This window comes from Crocodylus siamensis, chromosome 7 (genome assembly GCF_052110815.1).
Source record: "Crocodylus siamensis isolate JL-2025a chromosome 7, ASM5211081v1, whole genome shotgun sequence".
Classification (NCBI taxonomy): Eukaryota; Metazoa; Chordata; order Crocodylia; family Crocodylidae; genus Crocodylus; species Crocodylus siamensis.
In genome coordinates, this window is record NC_143401.1 from 4,149,837 (window position 1) to 4,169,401 (window position 19,565).

General features: G+C 53.9%; 1 protein-coding gene across 3 annotated transcripts in view; it reads right to left on the minus strand.

Moving 5' to 3' along the window:
• GRHL3 (grainyhead like transcription factor 3) overlaps positions 1-19,565 on the minus strand; it is a 34,716-nt gene that overhangs the window by 12,404 nt on the left and 2,747 nt on the right. For all 3 annotated transcript variants that reach the window (XM_090057459.1, XM_090057460.1, XM_090057457.1), the window contains 9 exons: positions 11,121-11,307; positions 10,409-10,470; positions 8,130-8,469; positions 7,087-7,166; positions 6,055-6,208; positions 4,874-4,985; positions 3,882-3,976; positions 1,662-1,820; positions 110-188 (listed from right to left, as the gene is read on the minus strand). In XM_090057459.1, the coding sequence (XP_089913585.1) occupies positions 110-188; positions 1,662-1,820; positions 3,882-3,976; positions 4,874-4,985; positions 6,055-6,208; positions 7,087-7,166; positions 8,130-8,469; positions 10,409-10,470; positions 11,121-11,307 (1,268 nt within the window). The remainder of the gene's footprint in view (positions 1-109; positions 189-1,661; positions 1,821-3,881; positions 3,977-4,873; positions 4,986-6,054; positions 6,209-7,086; positions 7,167-8,129; positions 8,470-10,408; positions 10,471-11,120; positions 11,308-19,565) is intronic.

Below are 19,565 nucleotides of genomic sequence, written 5' to 3' on the forward strand. Positions count from 1 at the left end.
GGCACAGGCCCTACAACAACTTTGCCTGCAAGGAGGGAGATGCCCATGGTTGCCATGAGCTTTAGGTTGGGCCTCTTGCTACCGGCTGGTCACAACGACTCGTACTGACCATTGGTGTTGGAGTCCAGGCATTTCCCTTTCCTTCTGAACTGCTTGCGCTCATCATCCCGCATCTTCCTCTCTGCTCCCTGCAGGAAAGGTTAGGGAAACATTAGCGTCACCACCACATCAGCCACAGCTGGGAAAGCAAGAGGGCAGATCACTTATTCAGGAGCCCGAGCTGAATCTGTGCCGGCGCTGCACAGCTCCCCCGTGTCTGCACAGGCCACATGTCTTGTCTTTGCTTTCAAAATACTATGATTAGGCTAAATTGGCTGTTGTAATAACTCCTTCACTGGATCCAATAAAATCATGACCCAGTAAAGAACCGGGTCCATTGTTTTATTTACTGGGCATGTACTTCATAAACCAGGGAGCAATAAAAACAGGGTAAACACTCTTGCCCTTTGTGACTGGAGCCCTCATATGAGCCTCTAACAGACCAGGGCAGAGAAGCCTGCCAGCACTGCTCATCTCTCTTCTGTTCACACAGAGACCATGGTCTGTCTATCAGGGCTCTGCAAGATTTGGAAAGACTTAGCCAAAAAGCCCAGTGAAAAGTAAGGCTGGTTAGCTCATGTAGCCCTGCTCGTTAGCAGATTTCTGAACTCTTTTCACAGGAGGTCAGAATAATTATCCCCATGTTACATATGGGGAAACTGAGGCCCACAGGGGAAGTGACCCGCCTGAGGTCACCTGAGAGGCTGGTAGCAGAACTGGGAACAGAGACCACGTTCCCCGAGTCCTGCCTCTGTGCTCTGTTCACGAGTCTCCCCTGCCTTCCCGCCGACTGAGACGAGACATTGATCTACCCAGCACAGCGGCACCCGAACAGCTGACCGCACACTGGACGGATCCTGGATTGGAAAACGTCACGATGACTGGAAAACCAGTGAAGAAGGACATGGCAAGAGCTAAGATTGTAAAGCCGATCAGCTGAAAGGGGAGGGAATTCCCTGCTGGATGCTTAATAAACAGTCTTCATTAGTCCCTATTGAATTTCACTGGATAATTAATATCTAGGATAAATGGGAGCCCCTTGTTAAAAGGATTCCCACTTCCTTAGGTGCTAAAACTCACAGACGTCCCAGAGGCTTCACAGGGGCCATCCCGGGAGACAAGACAAAGCTAAATTGAACCTGCTCAGTGTTTCCAAGCATGCAACCGTCCATCCTTTTTGAAAAATAAACACACATCGGATGATGAGCGGGGACAAAAGCCTCCACCAGTGAGAGCTCCAAGACCAGGACATCCCATTCCTGGAGTCAGATAAAACTTGACAAGACTAGAGAGCGAGGTACAGGGCAGGATCCCACGTAGTCCAGGGGTGGGGAGATGCTCTGATAACTTCCATCCCCACCTTCTAGCAGTTTGGCAATACAGATACATGTGGATTAAGTCGGGGTATGGACCCTGTCCACTCGGGAACACTGTCCCTCGAGTCACTCGGGCTCCTCATTGCCTTTCATCTCTCCGTCCCTCGCTCCAGGCTCTTTGGGGCCATTTGCCATCAGCATAGCGTTCCCTGCAGGGAGCGCCCCGACGGCAGAGAGACGCCGTACCTTATCGCAGAATATCTTGATCTGGCAGACAGCTCGGTGCACCAGCCGGCTTGTCCCACTGCTGCAGTCATAGGTGTCAATCTGGAGGTTCAAGGGGACGCCCTTCACTCCCTTCTGGGAGGAGAAGTCTGTGCTCAGGCAGTTCACCCCAATGAAGACCTGTGGATGGGAAGGGAGGAGGTCACAGCTTTGGGGGACGTGAACCTGCCTGGAATTAGTGGGATCTTAACTGGCAGCAAGCATGACAAGAGGCAGAGAGCAACCCGCTCCCGAGGGCTTCAGATGCCCATCCTTCCTGCCTCCCCAGCCTGGCCGCAGCATGCCCATGCCCCCTTCTCCCAGGCACCTCCTACAGCTACCTCGGTACGCCCCCGGCCAGACTCTGTGCTGCTTTGCCCCCTGGGTGTCCGCTTTACAGTGCAGACAGTGCAGTGCCACTGTTTGGGCTGAGCAGGGGAGGCACTAAAGTAAAGCCCCAGTGCACAAACCGCAGGACGGCAGTGAAGGCTGGCAGTGGGGAATCACCCCTCTCGTGCTCCCCACGTGCACATGCCCAGGACCCACGGCTGCAGTACAGAGACCCCCCTACCACTTCCTCTCCCACCCACCCCTCCAGAGGCATGCTTTGACGACTGATGCTCAGATGATGTTGTAACCTTTTATGATGTACAGTCCCAACGCTCTCTAATCCTCTCCTAACTCAAAGCCTGTTGAATCAAGTGGAAACACTCCCCTCGCTTCACTGTGCTCTTGGAGCAGGCCTCCAGCGTGTTCGTGTTGTGATGGATGAGATTTCCGTTCAGCTGGGACGCTGTTCTTCCTGCCTTGTTATACATGGACTGGGACCAAGTGTCAGGGTCCAAGGCACCATTGCTGTCAGGCTCACATTTTAAGTTATCCCTTGTTGTTAAATAAGTAACTTCCTTTGAGTCCTGTCTCATCCATCACTGACATCTAACTGTCTGGGGGAAAGCTGAGTATGGCCATGGCCTGAGTCCTGTGCCCTTGTCCCCTCCCTGCAGTCTTGGGGACCAGACTCTAGTACCCAGTCGCCAGCCGGTGCAAGTTGGCACAACCCCCCTGCCCTCCATGGGGCATTCCCTGGAGGTCTCAGCCTTGAAGTCTGTATTAGCAGCTGTTAGCAAGGTCTGCCGTTACATACCGAAAAGCAGCCACTTATCTGTTGCTTAAGGCAGAGCTGCCCAAAGTAGTAGCAGGTGCTACAGGCAGTCCCAAATGCCTGGCTTCTCCTGTAGCAGCTCCCAGCCATTCATCTCTCCCAAGTCTCACCTTTAACCAACCCCAGGCTAGCTCATGAACACAGTTTCTGGTAAGAGCTGAGCAGCATTGGCCGCGGTGCCCAGAGGGCTTGCTGAATGCCTGGCATACTTCCATTCCTGACAACTTTGCCTTGGAGACGCTTGTTAACCTCTCGGGTTGTAAAAGACTGCGGTCACCTGAAGAGAGGCTTCGCTGCGATCTCAGAGCAAGGCTGAGTTTTCCCACTAAGCTGCCAGGTTCAGCCCCTGCCTTTTTTTCGCATGTCTTCCCCTCCTATTTTTGTGTATACATAGCTCACCTTCAGATGGAAACCAATAACCCAGAGTAAGAAGCAGCACTGGGTTTGAGCAAATGCCTGGATGGGGGATGAGAGATGAGAGCTTTCCAGTGTTTAGCTAAGAAGGTAAGAACTATCATAGAGTATTAAGGCCAGATGGGATCACTGGGAACAACCTGTCTGACTTGCTGCATAATACAGCCCAGAGAATACCCCCAACCCCACCCCGCACACACCATGTCTGCACCCAGCCCAGGCCTCTGGAGCAGAGTTTTTGTTCCTTAAGCTCTGTTTTGTTTTTTAAATAGGCTTCACCTACATCCCCAGGGCCCTGGTCTGGGCTGCACACACCACAAAGCTTTTTCCAGATTTTAAAAAATCCATCAGCACTAGAAAAACAGATGCAAGCCTGTCTCAGGTGTAGCCTGAATGTTTATTAGCTCTTGGTGATGCTTAAACACACAGAGAAGCACAGCAGTCTGCCCCGGTGTCCTGGTAAATAGATACTCCCTGTGGTCAGGGGTCTGAATTTGTTTGGATTTGAAACTTGGTCTGTATTTCTGCTGAGAGGGGGAAAAAACCATGTTCAGCTCATAGGCAGCTGGACTAGGGCAGTGACGCAGAACCAGCCCCCTGGGTCCCCCCGGGTGACCAGGCCCTACCTTTGCTTCTTCATTAATGTTCCACATGAAGGACAAAGCGTTGTAAGCCACCTCCTCGATGTTCTGCACCGTGTTGAAGTTTTCTTTGCAGTCAGCTGAAATGCAGTTAACGAGCGATTGACTTTTCATTGCTTACGCTCAATATGCTTCACACATCTAAAGGAACTCCCGGCCACTGATCCCAGAGCGCCAACCCCACCTCCGGCCACGCACAAGGCACGTTTCATCCCCTATGCAGCTAAAAAACTGCAGGTTAAGGCACAGGCCAGAAGTGTCCCTCCGGTCCTGGTGGGTCACTGCCTGCCCTCTGGCATAGTTACACCTGTGCAAAGCGATGTGGGGACTTTGCTAAATCAAAGAAACCATGTTCAGGACCTGAGGGCACAAGAATCAGAGCCCAGGGAGTGGAGCCTGCCCGTAAATACCCTGCTAGGGATACTGCCAGCCTGGGGGACCCGCAGGGAGGCACAGACCCTGCAGTTCATGTTCACGCAGCTCTCCCTGAAAGGAGGCAGGGTGCTGGGGCTATAAGGGTGGCTCAGGGAGCTCTGGTGGGAGTGCAGCGTGCTCCCGCTGAGCCCAGCTACTGGTGGATCACTTCGGGATGTGCCAGCTGACACAATTCAGAGCAGCCTAGAAGGCTGCTCCGCCGGCAGCGAGGCCAGTGCCAGAGCAGAGTATCAGGGAAACCGCTCTGCTGACCCCTCTGAACTAAACGCAGCAGAGGATCCGGCCTCTGGTCTCCAGCCCTATGCATTAGGCCACATTTGAAGCATTGTGCCAGAGGGACAAAACACTGGTCCCGTCAAACTGAACACGTTGCGGGAGCAAGGGAGCAGAGACCCTTCCTTCTCGGACTTCTGCGTTCATCCTTCGCCTTCAAACCCCGAAGCCAAGTCTCTCCCAGAAATGTAGTTCGCGTATTAATCATGAAATTGCTTGCACTAAGAAGGACCTAGAGCACCCCCCGAGCGAGGAGTCCCACTCCTTACCAACGTCGATGACCCTCTGCTTGGCCGTGGGCTGGCGGGAGTGCCAGTGCTTCCAGAACTTCAGCTGCTCTAGCGGGACCTTTTCGTTGTCAAAGACGATCATTACAACACTCTACAAAGCAAGCGGGAGAGCTCCTTTCAGCACAGGCGGAGGGGCAATGTGGGCCTAGACATCCAAGTGCTGGACAGAAGGGAATTAACATCCCTCACTTCTCTTACTGCTGGGAAAAATGAAGCCCAAAGCATGGAGAAGCAACTGGAACAAGGCCACATGGGCAGTCAGTGGCAGAGTTAGCAACAGAAACCAAAACTCCTGCCTCCAGTTACCCGCTCTAGCAAGACCATCTGCTCAAGACCATTACGCTGGCTCCTAATGCCCTATTGATGGTGTCATGGACCTCAAATGGTATGGCCTGGGGGGGCCTCAGGGGTAAAGCCTTACAGTGCCGTTAATCATTACAAATGCTCTGCGGTCGCTCAGAACCTTTCATCCGAGACGTTTCAGCCCTTTACACCCACAGCGAGGCGCATCAGGCTTGGAAGGCAACTCAGTTTACCAGCTTTGAAGCAAGAAGGCTTTGGGGCCTGGAGAACACCACGTCTCCTCTCCATCCCCCTAGGACAAACCAGCCTCCAGCCCATTCAAGTGGATGGTTGTGCCAAATGATGAGGGCCAAGGCCAGTTTCTTTGTAAGAACCAGACTGACCCCTGCGTCAGCACGGGGGGGAGGTCCAGGCAGCTTGTGCCCCCTCCCCTGTTTAGGGGCTGCAGGGAGTCACCACCGGCCTGGCACAGGTCAGAGTACTCGGCGGGATGCTCTGCCCCGTGCTCCTGTACCAGCACGAGGGGTAGGGGGGAGAGCAGGACTTCTGGATGCCAGCTCAGTCTGTCTCACGCAGCCCCAGGCTGCAAGCCCTCAAGTGGAAGCCCCTTTTAGGCACCAGCTACTCGCCAGATCAGGCTGCGAGTTGGATGCCTGGGATTTCAGTGCAAGGCCAAGTCTGTTGTTGTGCAGCAAAGGATTAGCTGCTCTCAGCCAGTCGCCTTCCCAGACCCTGGTTTAAGCCAACACGAGCAACAAAGCCCTTACTCTTCACGCTCAGCTCTCTCCCCAGGCCAGCACAATGGCTGGACGTCTGTTTATAGCATGTGTCAGCGAAACCGTCAGCTTGTCTCTTACCTTGACTTTATTTGAGGACAAGTGTAAACATTTGCTGTCTCCAGCTGTCCGCAGGGTGATGGGGTAGAACTGTCCTTTGTTGAGGTAGGCCATTGGCGAGTCCCCAGATTTGACGTGAATGGCTTTGGGAGAACCCAGCGTGTATTCAAAGTCACTTTTGTGGAACAAAGAAAGAATGATGAATAACCAGCCGATGCCATTTCAGGCTAAGAGCTGCGCGCAGGGGCGTGTTAGCGGGCTGCAGAACTGAAAGGATACAACCACCCCTGCTCTGCTCCCCCTCTCTTCTATGGCATCTCCAGAAGTGCGGATGCTAACACCGCCGTGCAACACCCCTTCTCTGTTAGGCTCTGCTCCCCCCTATACGATGAGGATGCTTGTAGGCGTCTTCCAGCCCCAAAGGGACATCTGGTCCAACTGCCCTGAGCAGGGGCTGGATGGGGTGACAGCCTGAGGTCTGCTCCAGCCCTCTTCATCTCTGATTATCCTCATTTGCCAGCCTGCTGGCACGGACAGCCAGAGCAGGTTTTCAGTAGGGGACTGACGTGCATGCTGCACCGGGGAGAGCTGAACTGTGCGGGGACGCCCGCTCAGCACCCCGTGCGTCCCCGCGTTCGCTGGCGTGCCCGATTCCAGGAGGAACTCCCCAGTCTCAGAGGAGCAGCGGCGGGGCTGCGCTCCAGACCAGAGCATCCCAAGGAGCTGGCGTCCGTGGCTTTGCTCTCGGCCCTTTCATACGAATCCCGTGCTGGACCCCAGGCACTGCTCACAGCCCCTGGCTTCCACACTCCCAAAAATTCACCCCGACACTTAAAAGCCAAACCCCACACAACAGAAGGTTTGTCCCTGCTATAGTGAGTGAGGGCATTATTTCAGAGCGGTTTATCCTTGGGAAAATATTAATTCTGTACGGCTGCCAAGCTCAGTGCCAGCTCCAGCTGGCAGCTGGGCAAGTGAAACAAGGCAAATGTGAAGTGCAGCCACGTGAACCGGAAAGCAGGAGACAAGGCAGGGAGGAGGACTGCAGGGTACCTCTTAATGCTGTCAGGGGGGTAACTCTCGGCGCACGGCGGGTCTGGCTGCGTTTTGAGGATGTCACTGAAGAGCAGCGACTGTAGGGAAGCGAAACCAGAACGAATGAGAGTGAAATCTTTTGCTCCTCTCCCACCACCTGTGTTTAATAATAGCAGCCCCATAGCCCGGGGCCCAAGCCTGTGGTCCTGAGCCCTGCTCTTACGTCCATCAGTGTCAATGCAAAGCCCCTGTTCACTAGCACTGCGCTGAGTTGCAAGGAACTCAGAGCGCCCACAACAGGACAGGAGTCTTTCGACACTTTGGATGCCCTTCGGGATCTCGGGATTTATCTTATAAACCTCATGTAGGTGTCTGCCAACATTGTCAGCATCCTTACAGGGCTCTCACGGCACTTGAGGATGCTGGGGCACCCTGGCTGAGAACCACCGGCTTAGGCAACGCAGCTCGCATGGACCTGGCCTTCACTATGCGCTTGAATGACTTGTACACCCTGGGGCAGAAGGGTGGAGCGGGCCAACAGGAAGAGGGATGGTGAGGAAGCCCCTTCCCACGTCCGTGTTCATCCGCCCACCTGGGATTTTCCTGCTGCACCCACCCCTCGGTGTGTCAGCTGCTTTTGACTCCCGCCCACGGCGGACCAGAGCGATGCCAAACACACTCCTTCAGCCGTTGTGCTGCACACGCCCTCTGCTCTGCTGTTTAAAAATCACCCTGGCACCTGACCCGGAGGTTTTGACACTAGAACCAGGTCCCCTTACAGCGCCTGGGACCCAGCCCCTGGGGACGCACTGCAGCGGGAGCAGGTCCGTCGTGCACTGCCGGCAGCCTGGGCTGATGGCAAAGCACTGTGCTTGGCCATGCCCCTTTCTCTTTACGTCACACAGAGGGGAAGCACCCTGGTTTTAGAGAGGAGGAATCTGGGGCGCGCAGCAGGGACGGGACCCCCCCACGGGCCCCCGGAGGCCCGGGAGCAGACAGCTCTGTTCTCTCGAGCCTCAGGTCCAGCCCGCCCAGCAGTGCAGCCCCGCAAAGGTCCTGACCTCCTGGGGGTCCTCTTTGAACGTGCTGTCCGGCTGCCACCTCTGCTGCGGGGGCACCACGTGAATCGTCTCGAAGAGGGAGTTCAGCGAGCCGCTGTCATACACGTCCCCCGAGGAGATCATGTAGTGCTCAGGGTTGGCGTCCAGCTTGCTGGTGCCCGGTGGGAGGACGGCGGGCTTGTGGGGAGCCTGGGGGATGCCTTCAAGGCTCAAGCCATTTTTCTTCTGCAGGTCGGGGTATTCTTGGGTCACGGAAACGTTTTCAGCCAGGAGCTTCATGAGATGGGCAGAGCTGTCGAAGGCCGAGATCTCAGGGTCGTACTCCATGCCATGGCAATGCCTAGGGGAAAAGGATCCCGTCTCATGAGAAGAGAGCAAGGGCCTATCCGCTGGAAGAGGAAGTGAGAAGCTGCCTACCCGGGACCCTTTGGGGCTCTGAAGTGGGGCTCCCCACATCCTTTCCCTGCAGTTGCCACCTGAGAACATCGCTGACTTCCAGGGTTAAGATGTCCAAGTGCATAGTCACTGAGGCATGATCACCTGCCCCCCAAAAGAAGATGCCGCACAAGCGTCACTGCACTCATTTGCATTAGTAAATAGGCATTTAGGCAAATTAGGTGCAGCCCTAACACACTGAGCAAGTTCCAGTATAGCCCTTGCTCCAGGGAAATCTGGACTCAACTCGGTGGAGCACAGAGCTCGCCTCGCCGAGTCCAAAGGGCACCAGAGGGGGTGAGTGGAGGGTGCTCGGCACTGCACAGGATCGGGGTGCTTGTAGGAAGGCAGGCAGAGGAGAAACCATTTGCAGAAATAACTTGTTCTTAAAGGTCAGTGGACTGGAGATTTGGGGGTTGAGTCTAGCTCATCTCTGTGTCGAATACTTACTATCAACCCCGGCCCAGCATGGCCCGCCCCGCACATTCAAGAGTCCTAAGTCAAGCCCCCCAAAACCAGAAGATGTGGCTGTAAGGCTGGGCTTCTCTGCAGTCACGAGGCCTGGAAACTTCCTTTAGAAAGGGGGGTCGGGGGGAAGCTGAGATTCTCCTATGTATTTGCATGACTCCAGGAGATGGGGGTTGAGAAAAGCCACAAAGAGCACAAGACTAGCCACAGAAATCAGGAGAGCTGGTGCAGCCTCAAGACAGGGGCATGAGGGACTGAGCACGGGGGAGAAAACAACGCTGGGAACCTTCCAGGCTGGGGAGCAAGAGAGGAAAGAAACCCAGCCACGCAGTGACAAGCACGTGATCCAGGGCCGGTCCCCTCCGGGGCTCACCAGGCCGTCATGCGCCAGCCCAAGACCCCTAGCCCAGCTGGAGAAAAGCAGCGGACGGCGCCTGTTCCTGTGCACAGAAAACAAACCAACCCCGCACTAGCAGCACACTCGCCCTCTTGACGACGGCACTCCCCTAGGGAAGCCACAGCTCCCAGCCGCCCTGCTCCAGGCAAGCTTCGGTTTCGGGGACCAGCCCAAAAGCTGTTGGCTCCCACACCTGCCAGGAGCGTGCCAGGGCGCAGAGGGACCAACAAAGGCTCCCCAAAAATGAGCCCTTGCCCTCCGTCCTCTGTTAGTGAGGGGGGGGAGCAAAACCCTCGAGCAACCACGCAGCAGGAAGCCGGAACCCCGCCAGACAGCAGATAAATAGCACTGCTCTTCTTTTAATCCAGGCAGCCTTTAGTAATGCAACAGCCCCAACCCCTCTGAACGGAGACCGCCAACGAAAACAGTGTGTGAGCCCATTCAGAGCCTCCGAGAGGGGCTAGGCTTCGACCCAGGAGGAACAAAGTGCCATTCAGCGGGCCCATTGCAGTGCAAGCAGCTCACCAAGTGAAACGCACAACGGATTGCCAAAGCACACAGGGTTCAGGAAGGGGAACTGGATTCATAGGGGCTAATGGGCCATTAATTTCCCAATCAATTATCTAAAAAGCCTCGGAGGGACACGAAGGAGTCATCAGACAGAGGACAGCAGGCAAGCTAGAAGCCGCTGACATGGAAAAGGGAGGCCTTGAGGGCTCCAGCTGCGGCCGGAGCTGGCAGTCAGCCGGACTCCCCTGCGTTCAGCTGGGCAGGGCCCAGGTGGTGTAAGTGGGTGCAGCTACTTCACAGCAGCTGGGGATCTGGCCTGAAGCATTTTAATGCAGGTCTCTCAGTTAATTGCCTGCACAGATGATGAGAATAACACAGTGCTTTGATGTCCGATTTCTGCGGAGATCCATCATGCATGCAGGTGGCTGGGGGGAAACAGGCAGCGCCAGAGAAGAGGCGCCCGTCTAACCTCTTTCCTAGTTCAGTGCGTCCCGTCGTACCCGGCGGCAGGACCCTCTTCTCCTTCGGGACCTGCGACAGGGTGGAACAGAGCCTGGTTAAGCGCCAGAGACTTGGTTATGGAAAGCAGCAGCAATGTCAAGCCTGGCCATACCAAACAAGCCTAGTGGTGAAGAGACTGGCCTGGCACGGGGCAGGCAGGCTCCCTTCCCCAGGCTCCCTGTGTGACCAGGGGCGTCTCACCACTGGGGGGAGGCAGGGAGGTTTCACAGGTGCCCAAGGGATTCAGGAGCGTCAGTCCCATTGGTTTCCACCAGGACTCAGTCCCTGAGCCGTTTCAGAAAACCCCAGTCCCCCCTCCTGTTAGAGCCACACTTCCCACCTCGCCGGGATGCTGGGGGGAGAAGGCCTCTGCGAGGTGCTCAGTACTCCCTGCTGAGGGAGGACGACTGCCCTCAGGTAGACCTTGCATCTCAAAACCTTCCTGACCCCCTTCATGCCACGAGGGAAAAGTTTGAGAGTGGGATTTGGGAGCCCTGCGCTCAGGTCTCCACCTTGGCATGGAGTGATCTTGGGCTGCTCGGTGCCTCCGCTTCCCCTCTGACAATAGCACCGACCTCCCACGGGAATCATAAGGCCAAAAACATTAGCGACTGCGAGGGTCCGTGAAAGTACTTTGCACAGATCAAGCAGCACACGCGCAGGCTCGCTCAGGAACATACCATGTAGTAATCATAGAGGAGGCTGAGGGCAGCCACGCTGTCGTCGTCGCCGTTAATCCTCATCATCGCCTTGGTGGCTGCGGTCAGGGGGTTCTCCAGGTAGGTTTTCCAGGCCTCGTCTTCGCTGGTGTAGGAGAACTTCTGGAAGTTCGTGCTGTCGTTCTTCATCAGGCACACGGACCTGAAACTGAGGCAGGGGTTAAGGCAAAGCGTCGGCACTGGTTCTTCAACCTTGCCTTGCACTTAAAGGCAGCCCGGATGGGAGCTCAAAGGAACCCCGGCTTTCACTGGGGGCTGCTTTCCTTCCCCCTCAGGGCCAGTGAAAATCCCAGCTCTGCCTTTTGTAGGAGGCTCAAGGCCAGATCATACCCTGGCAGGGGCTCCGGCAGGAGCCAAGGGGGGCCGCAGACACCCCCGGCTCCGGGGATCCTCCTGCTCACAAGAGGCTTCCTCAGACCCGGGCAGGCAGAGGCAGAGTGCAGTGGAGCATCCTCACCCTCTCTGCTGGGCAGGACTGGTGCACCCCTCAGCAAGGCCATGCACGGGCTGGGTGGGACAACACCTCTGCAGGGAGCTGGACCTGGACCGGGTCATACTCAGTACTCTCAGGGCAAGAAGGAGCACGACTGTGCAAGCGCGCTGCTTTAGAGGATGCACAAGGCTGAGAGGGGGAGTGCTTGGCGCTCGTGGGATTCAGTCCAGTGTCCATCCCTCACCCACTGTTAAAACTGTAATTCAGCTCTAACAAGTTCTTTTGACACAATCTACCGATTTCCAGTTTTCACTTACAAAGTGCTGGGGATGGAGGCGGTGGGCAGGTCACAATACCATCTCTTACACTGAATAATGCTTTACAGAGCAGAAGGCAACGGGACCACTTCTACCTGGTATAAGCATATCACAGCCGTGCCTGGTTTGGTCTCTATTCTCAGAATTGCTCCAGCTCTCCAATTCTGCATTAATGGATTCTCGGATGCACGGCCGCCTTGCTGGAAGCCAGGAAGAGCATCCAGGAAGAGCACACGCTAACTACAGATGCTTCCTCCGCCTGACGAAGGATATTATTTACACCTGAAAGCTTGCAAGGAAGATTTTTTCCAACTATTTGAGTCGATCTAATAAAACATATCAGATTTACCCAAAGAACCTTGTGTTGCTGGAAGCTAAGCGCTGGTTCCTTTGCTTTTCCTTTAGCAAACCATGCTGGCATGCAGTAGATCAGAGGCAAGAGGGGCTAGCTTTTACAGTGTGTTATAACCCTCTGCTGGGTTATAACCACTCTGAAGGTATGGAATAAGCAGTGGGCACCGCCTGTGGCACCCACAACAGCTGTGCCTGCGTGTCTGCTGTCCCCAGGGCAGCATTTTACCTTGGGGAGTGCATCACCACACCTTTGGTCTGCCCACAGTCCACCCCAGCATTACAGAGGAAATGCCCATTTTTCCTTAAATCTGTTGGCAGGAAATCCCCAGGTATGCTCCAATTTTTTGAAGTTTTGGGTTATCAAGAACTGAAATATGTTTGAGCAAGAGAACAATGAGATGAAGAATCTTTGGTTTCAGTGAAATACTCATGGGAAAAAGGACATTTCCCAGCCAGCCTGCGTCACCATGGCATTCAGTTACTCCTTGGGGACCAATAAAAGTCCCAGCAGAGGATTCCCATCTCAGACGAGTTTCCAACTGTGTCCCATACTGACCCACTTCTGCTTGGCCAAAAGGCTCTTCTCCCACAAGTGCTGGCTTCCTGGGAGCAGCAGGAAAACACAGCCCCAGAAGTGCATGTGATGCAGCCAGACAAACCGTTAGAGAAGAGCCCATTTCCAACAGCCCATTAACAACAGGCACTTTTAGCTTGGTGCGGAGCTGCAGGACGTGGCCCAGGTGAACACGTCCCGGGCTGCTGGTCACGGGATGCGGCAGCAGGAGAAGCTGGAGCTCCCTGGATGCCTCTGCAGGCAGCAGTTTACTTGACGAGCGCCGATGCATTTTGCTTTGTCCTTTCTGACCGCCCAGCTCTTGGACTCTAGGAGGAACCTGAAGTTTAAGAGGCTGTGCTGGCTCTGATCTCCCACAGATGTGGCCATACCTTTTTCATCCACGGCTAAGTGTACTGACATTCCCCCTGCGGCGGTGCGGAGTAACGGTGCTCAGCTTCCCTCAGACAAAGCCACCCCGGGGGAGCCGCAGCACCAGAGGCTCCTGTCCGGCTACTAAGTATGTCCAGCCCTGCTTGGCTTCCAAGATAAGACCAGACACATTGGCACGATGCAGCCAAAGACAGCTACCATCCCAGTTCACTGAGACAAGCTGGCCATGGGTAGGTCCCCTTCTGGGCTCATCTGCAGAGGTGCACAAATAATGAATGACCTCGGTGCCAGTCCTCAAGGCAACTGAGACACCCAACTCCTATTGATGTCAATGCCAAGCAGCAGCAGTCTGCTGCAGAGGGAGAGGCCCCAGGTAGCGTCATGAGGACAAGGGGTTATCCATGGCATGCTCCCCTGTTTTCCCAGGGCCCAGCACCTCGCTGTACCAGAGATGCTGAGCTCAGGCTTCCTCCCCTCACCCACCGCTCCCTTGCTGCCTGGGATGATGCGCTGACTTTGGTTTCACTCAGCGCATGAAACTGGAAGCAGGTGTTTCGGGAGTTTCGTTGTCTCTGGCGTTTCTCACGCAGCCCTCCCTCCCCTTCAGTGCTGCTCGCATGTCTCCAAGGAGTGCGGATCGGGATGACTCAGATTTCACGGCTGTCGACTCCGCGATGGGGCTGTTCAGTCCTGTCCGGGCAGGAATCCTCACCCGTTCTCAATCCAAACTTCTCAAGGAAGAGCTGTCAGCAGCACAGCCTGCGTCTGGGGTGAGACCCGGCTCCTATCACTTGTAATCAGAAGAGATAACACTGCGCTGCGATGGAGCAACACAGGGCAGAAAAGAGACTGTTCACGTCAGAAATGGCTTGGCGCCAGTTCTCCAAACAGGGAACAAGTTCCCAGCCGTATCTTTCTTATGTCACCAGTTATTCTGTCCAAAGGGATGGGAGAGCGGGTGTAAAGTACCGCAGAATAGCAGGGTGTTTGTGCCCGAAAGCTTGCAATTAAAGAATTTTTTTTGCAAAAATCTTGTTGGTCGAATAAAAGATACCACCTCTACTATGAGTCCCGATTGCTTTTTCCTCTAGACCGATACGGCTACAACCTGGATACCTGACAGAATAGCAGGGCATTTCAACACCTGATTTGCCCTCTAAGGTACAAAGCAGAAGGAGGACCAGAATGGCACCTTTCCCCCCAAATCCAAGCAGCCTGCCCCGTCTCGGGTTTGTGATGCATGAAAGTTTCCAAAGAGTGTTAGGAGCCTCAGTCCCATGTTCCGAAGTGGCTGAGCCGCTGAGGCTCCCCGTGGAGCTGACACCAGCACGGCTTTGGGCGACTGGGCCGGAGGCCAGCAGACTTGCACTGGATTCATTCCAGTTAAAGAGGGAGTTAAAAGTGACGGTTTTGCATCTCCCGTCTCCTCACTCTCATTAGATGGACATCTGCAAGACACATGCTAACATGAACTAAGTGGCTCGTTAGCCTACGCGGGCTGCCATGCCAGGGCAGCTGCACAGCTTCCAGGTGTAGGCTACCGCTGCGCTGGGTGGGTCGGGGTTTGCCTCACGTTGCGCCGCGTGGGCAGAGCCGCGCTTTTCAGATACGAAGCAAAACCTCTGGTGCAAAGACCAGAGGTTTTGTACGATCCAATGCCGATTTTTCCAAAAGCCCTGGAGATGGCTTTGGCTCTGGGTCTGGGGCGGCTGAGATTTTCCTGCCTCACGCCTCTGTTAAGGGAAACAAAGAGGGGTTTTGTAGCTGGCACTTCACTGACAGCCCTGTGGGCGAGGCACCAGGAGAACAGGACCTTGGTTGGACTGCGGGGGGTCTGAAGGTTAATGAATGCACGAGGAAGGTGGGTTCAGGAGAGAGGCAGGCACAGCACCCAGGGAGAGGTGCTCTCCGAGCGCGCTGGCCCTTCGGTCTGTGCGGGCTCGGCCTTCTGCCAGCCGCGACCGAGGGGCACGGGAAGGCGAGAGGGGAGCTCAGTCCCAGCTCCAGACAGGTCTGCGTTCCCCTGGCATCATGCCTGGTCCCTCCCTGGTGCATTTGTCAAGCCAGCCTGAACCCAGCACAAACGGCTGCTTTCCGGTTGGCAAAACAAACTTGCCTTTTCCAAGCAGCCGCCCTTGTGCAGCAGTCAGCTCAGGAGACAAGCACGCGGTCCTGCCTCCCTCTGCGTGCAGGGAGCCGTGCGCTGAGCCTCCGGGGCTTGTGCAAGCAGCGCACGGTTCGGGGAAGGGCGCAGCCTGTTTGTTTCCAAACAGTGCGGGGTCCGGCCAAGGGTGACCCCCACCCCAGCGACAGCTCGCTTGCCCCCTCTCTTTGCCAGTCCCATGCGATACCAGCTTCTCGGCTCCAATTCCACCCTAAGGGGAAGCTGAAACCGGAGAGGCTGCCCACTGGGCTCAGACGGAAAGAGCAGGTGAGTGGGATGAAACAATTTTCCCTTTTGTTGGGCCACAGGCTGGGTTTCTGCGTGCCTTTCCTGGCCTCCCAGTGACAGGCCATATACAATCAGCCACGCCAGACGCCGGTGGCTTTACTGCAGCATCGCGTCATCCAAGGGGCTGATCCCATATTAATTATTGTTTTCATTTGTATTGTGGTAGTGCCTAGATAGGGGCTCATACCATTACATTCAAGTTCTTATATGCTGGTCATCACCCCAGCATCCTACCAACGGTGCACCGAGTGATGGGAGCTGCTCCTAGAGGCAGGAGCGAATCTCAGCTTTCCTGAAGAAAGGGAGTAAGGACAGCAGAGAGACCAAGGGACCACGCGGGAAGTCTGCAGTAAAACAGGTGTTAGGAGTCCCCGCCTGTCACCCCAGCTACCAGGTCATCTTTGCCCACTTGGCACCTTTCTGATGAGCTAGTTGTGCTGCCTGCCGTACACACACGCAGCAAGGGCCTTTCAAGGAAGACCAGGTCCTACCTTGCAAAGCTCCCTCAAAGGGGCTCTCCGGTGCGGAAGTACTAGGGCCTCGTCTAAGAGCTCCATCCTCTCATCTCATCTCATCTCATCTCATCTCATCTCATCTATCAATTCTCTGGGTTTTTTCAAGTAGTTTCTCTCTCAAGTGAGTCTGACTCCTTCGATGCCAGGTGGAGCACAGTTAAGCAACCCATGTCCAGGAAGCAGGTCATCACGGCGTGGTTGCCAGAGGAACCTGAGCAGCACCCAGCAGGTGATACGCTAAGACCACCAAGGACATACTCGCTTGATTTGGATCGTCTCCTTTTCTCCCCCTGCCTGCCCGCCCACATCCGTCTGCTGTCTGTTGCCTTCTAGTTGGACGGCAATATCAGTTCCTTTGCAGCGGTGTTTGTACAGCCCCTTCCAAAATGGGGTCCCACAGGTGTGGGGGCCCGTCCCATAAAACGAATCATCCATAAACAAGGGGGTCCGTGGTTTCTTAACAACCTCTGCCCATTGCCACCCCTGCACGAGAGATGGCGGTTCAGCTTGAATGTAATCGCCACCTTCTTGAATCCAATTGGGTAATGGGTTTTTTTCCAACTGTTTACTGGGCATGTAATTGCCTTTGACCAGGCTCCCGTCCAACAACGAGCTCCATGAAGGACAGCAGAACTGAAGCGTGTGGAATAGGCATGCCATGCAAGTACTTTTTTAGGTGAGCATTTTGTAACGATCCAGACAGCAAACGCAATGCAGGCTGAGAGCCTCAGCTGGTGAACACGGCTGTCACATTGCTGACTTCACCTCTCTACACCAGTGTACCCCACCTAGCCGTGTCCGGGCGGAGGAACTGCACAGAGGTAGAGTTATGGGGACTTTTAGTCTAGGGTTTGCTCCGAGTGACTTGATTGCGTTGCTCTATGGGGGGCTGCAGTTACTGGGCTTTTAATGTGCAAAGCTCTCTGTACATAGCTTTATACAAACAAATCCCCTGGCTCATGTGAAAATATACCTTGCTGCCGGGACGGGTAGCCTTTGTGGGCTTTCCAGCTGGGATCTAATAAAGGGCTTTAACTTTTCATTCACCAGGAGCATAACTCAAGTTTTAATAACACACCTTATGCATGACAAAAATTTGCTCCTGGCGATCATGGTTTCGACCACAAAACCACAACTGGGAGTAGCTCTTGGTTAACTCTTTCAAGCCTGCAAGCTGCAGCATTACACATCTGCTCACTGTTATAAAGGGCTGCGTAAACTGCTCATAGGAACAAAGCCTTGTGTGTGGAAAGGCTATTCCACTGCCACAGAGGTGGCCTTGCCCTCACCAGGAAGATTGCCTGGGGAGAGGGAATGTCCTTTTAGGTCAGATAATCAGCTGGCGTGGAAGGTGCTCAAGCCTGGTGGATTTACACCTGTCCAAGATTCAGGCCTTCCCCTCCATGTCTCCCATCAGGTTGGTGGAGATGCCTGGCTCGGGGAAAGATGCAGGCTGGAGAAGGAGCATGTGGAAGCGCTAGGGCTGCACTCACTGAGCTCCCTTGCTTCAGGTCCCGGGTACTGCCCTTTAAACGCCCGGTCCTATGAGGTGCTGAGAGCCATCCTCTCCCGCTGACGTCAGAGGAGTTGCACCCTAGATGAGTCTGGCCCAGGAGGATCCTACCCAAGGGGGAAGGCTGCTGGAATAGACCCGCCGCTAAAACCTTTGCACCCTGCCACAAGCCTTCCTCAGGGCCCCCTCTCTCCCTGACCCAGCTTTCTCCCCGAGCTGTGGCAAAGCCAGCTGAGAACATTTCAAGGCCAGCTTTGGCATCCTGCTGTTTCCACCTCCCTTATCTCCCAGCATTGCTCCCTTATTTGACCCCAGGGAGCTTTTCAGCTTGAGGGGCTCTAGGGCCATTGTCCTCTTAAATGGTTCCTTTCTAAAAGAGACTGCTTGGCTCCTCCTGCCCCCATGCAGCACATCAGTATTTGCAAGCTGGAGATCATAGCCTCCAGCGGCCCCTGCTCTCAGTCCAAGCTTTGTGGTGGGAAGCTAAGGCTTTCCAGGTCTGGAAAAGCATCTGTAAGCCTAATTCACAGGGAAAAGTTTTCAGTTCAAGTCAGTTCAGGTAGTTGCAAGGGGGCCCTTTCCCTGCTCTGGAGGCAATCAGACAAAGCAACAAACCAGATCTCTCCTACAGATGAGGCCAGATAACTACCTCTGCATTTCTATCAATCAGTGCAATCAAGATCTGAATCACAAAGGAGATGCTACTCTCATCAAATTCCCTCTGTTTCATCTGAAGGACACAGGGGTTAACAATCCATTAGTGGGAAAGGGATCAAGCAACCATGCAATTTATTAGGTAACTTAATGCCACTGATTCATGGTAGGTAGAAACAATCTAATAAATCTCATTCTAAGCTGGATTTTACACACGCACACACTAAATAAATAAATAGCCAACTCACCTACCCAAAAAATTCAAGAGGAAAAATTAAGACACTTCTCTGCTTTACTCAGCCCTGTCTCAATGTATTAAATGTCCAGGGTTTGCATAAAACTATCATTGGTGCTTCACATCTTCAAGGTCCTTTCCAGTCGTTGACTATCACAGCCCCTCTGTCAGCTGGTAAAGAGATGTGCGTATAATCACACACACACATTTTCAAATGCCCTGTTCCAATGCTCCAGATATCTCTGCCTGTATACATCACACTATATGCACATATATTTCCTATGGAGCTCTCTCTTCAGACAGCCTCTGACACCATTTGTGCTGCTCCTCTGATTAAAAGGGCAGAAGCCAGCCCTCTGCTTATGCCATCCTCCAGCATCAACCTGATCTCTGCCATATCATTTCATACCCAGGGGACCCTTAATTGTATAAGCCATCCCCAGCTTATGCTGCAATGATCCTTTGGCAGTTGGGCCAGCGCGTTAGCAAAGTACATAAGCAATAGTATTTGAAGAATAAGCATTTAGGAGTTCCCAAATGTAGGAGCAACACCTGTTTACCCATGAAAAGCTGCTCAGCAATATACTTGTTTGAATACTTTTCCAAAAGGTCAAAATAAATTGATCCACATCAATTTCTAGTTCCTTTATGAAGTTTAAATATGCAGTTATGGAGTTTGAAGAACCTAGAATCTCATCTCAAACTCTTCAATGGGTTCTCCTTTAATTAAAAATTACGCAGTCCAAGATAGTAAGATACCATATATTGGATTTTGTCAAAGGAAGACAGGAAAATTTTGCCTCTGGGATCAAACTTGGTACGTCAAATTTTAGTCTAGAGGGAAACTGTACGATCACAGATTTAAGGAGAGGCGGGTTTTTTGTGATATTGAGAAATGATTCCTAATAAGAGAAACAATAAGCTCATGCAGAACAGAAAAACTGAGACATATCCCTCTCCCAATCCTTGACTTTAATTTCTAAATGG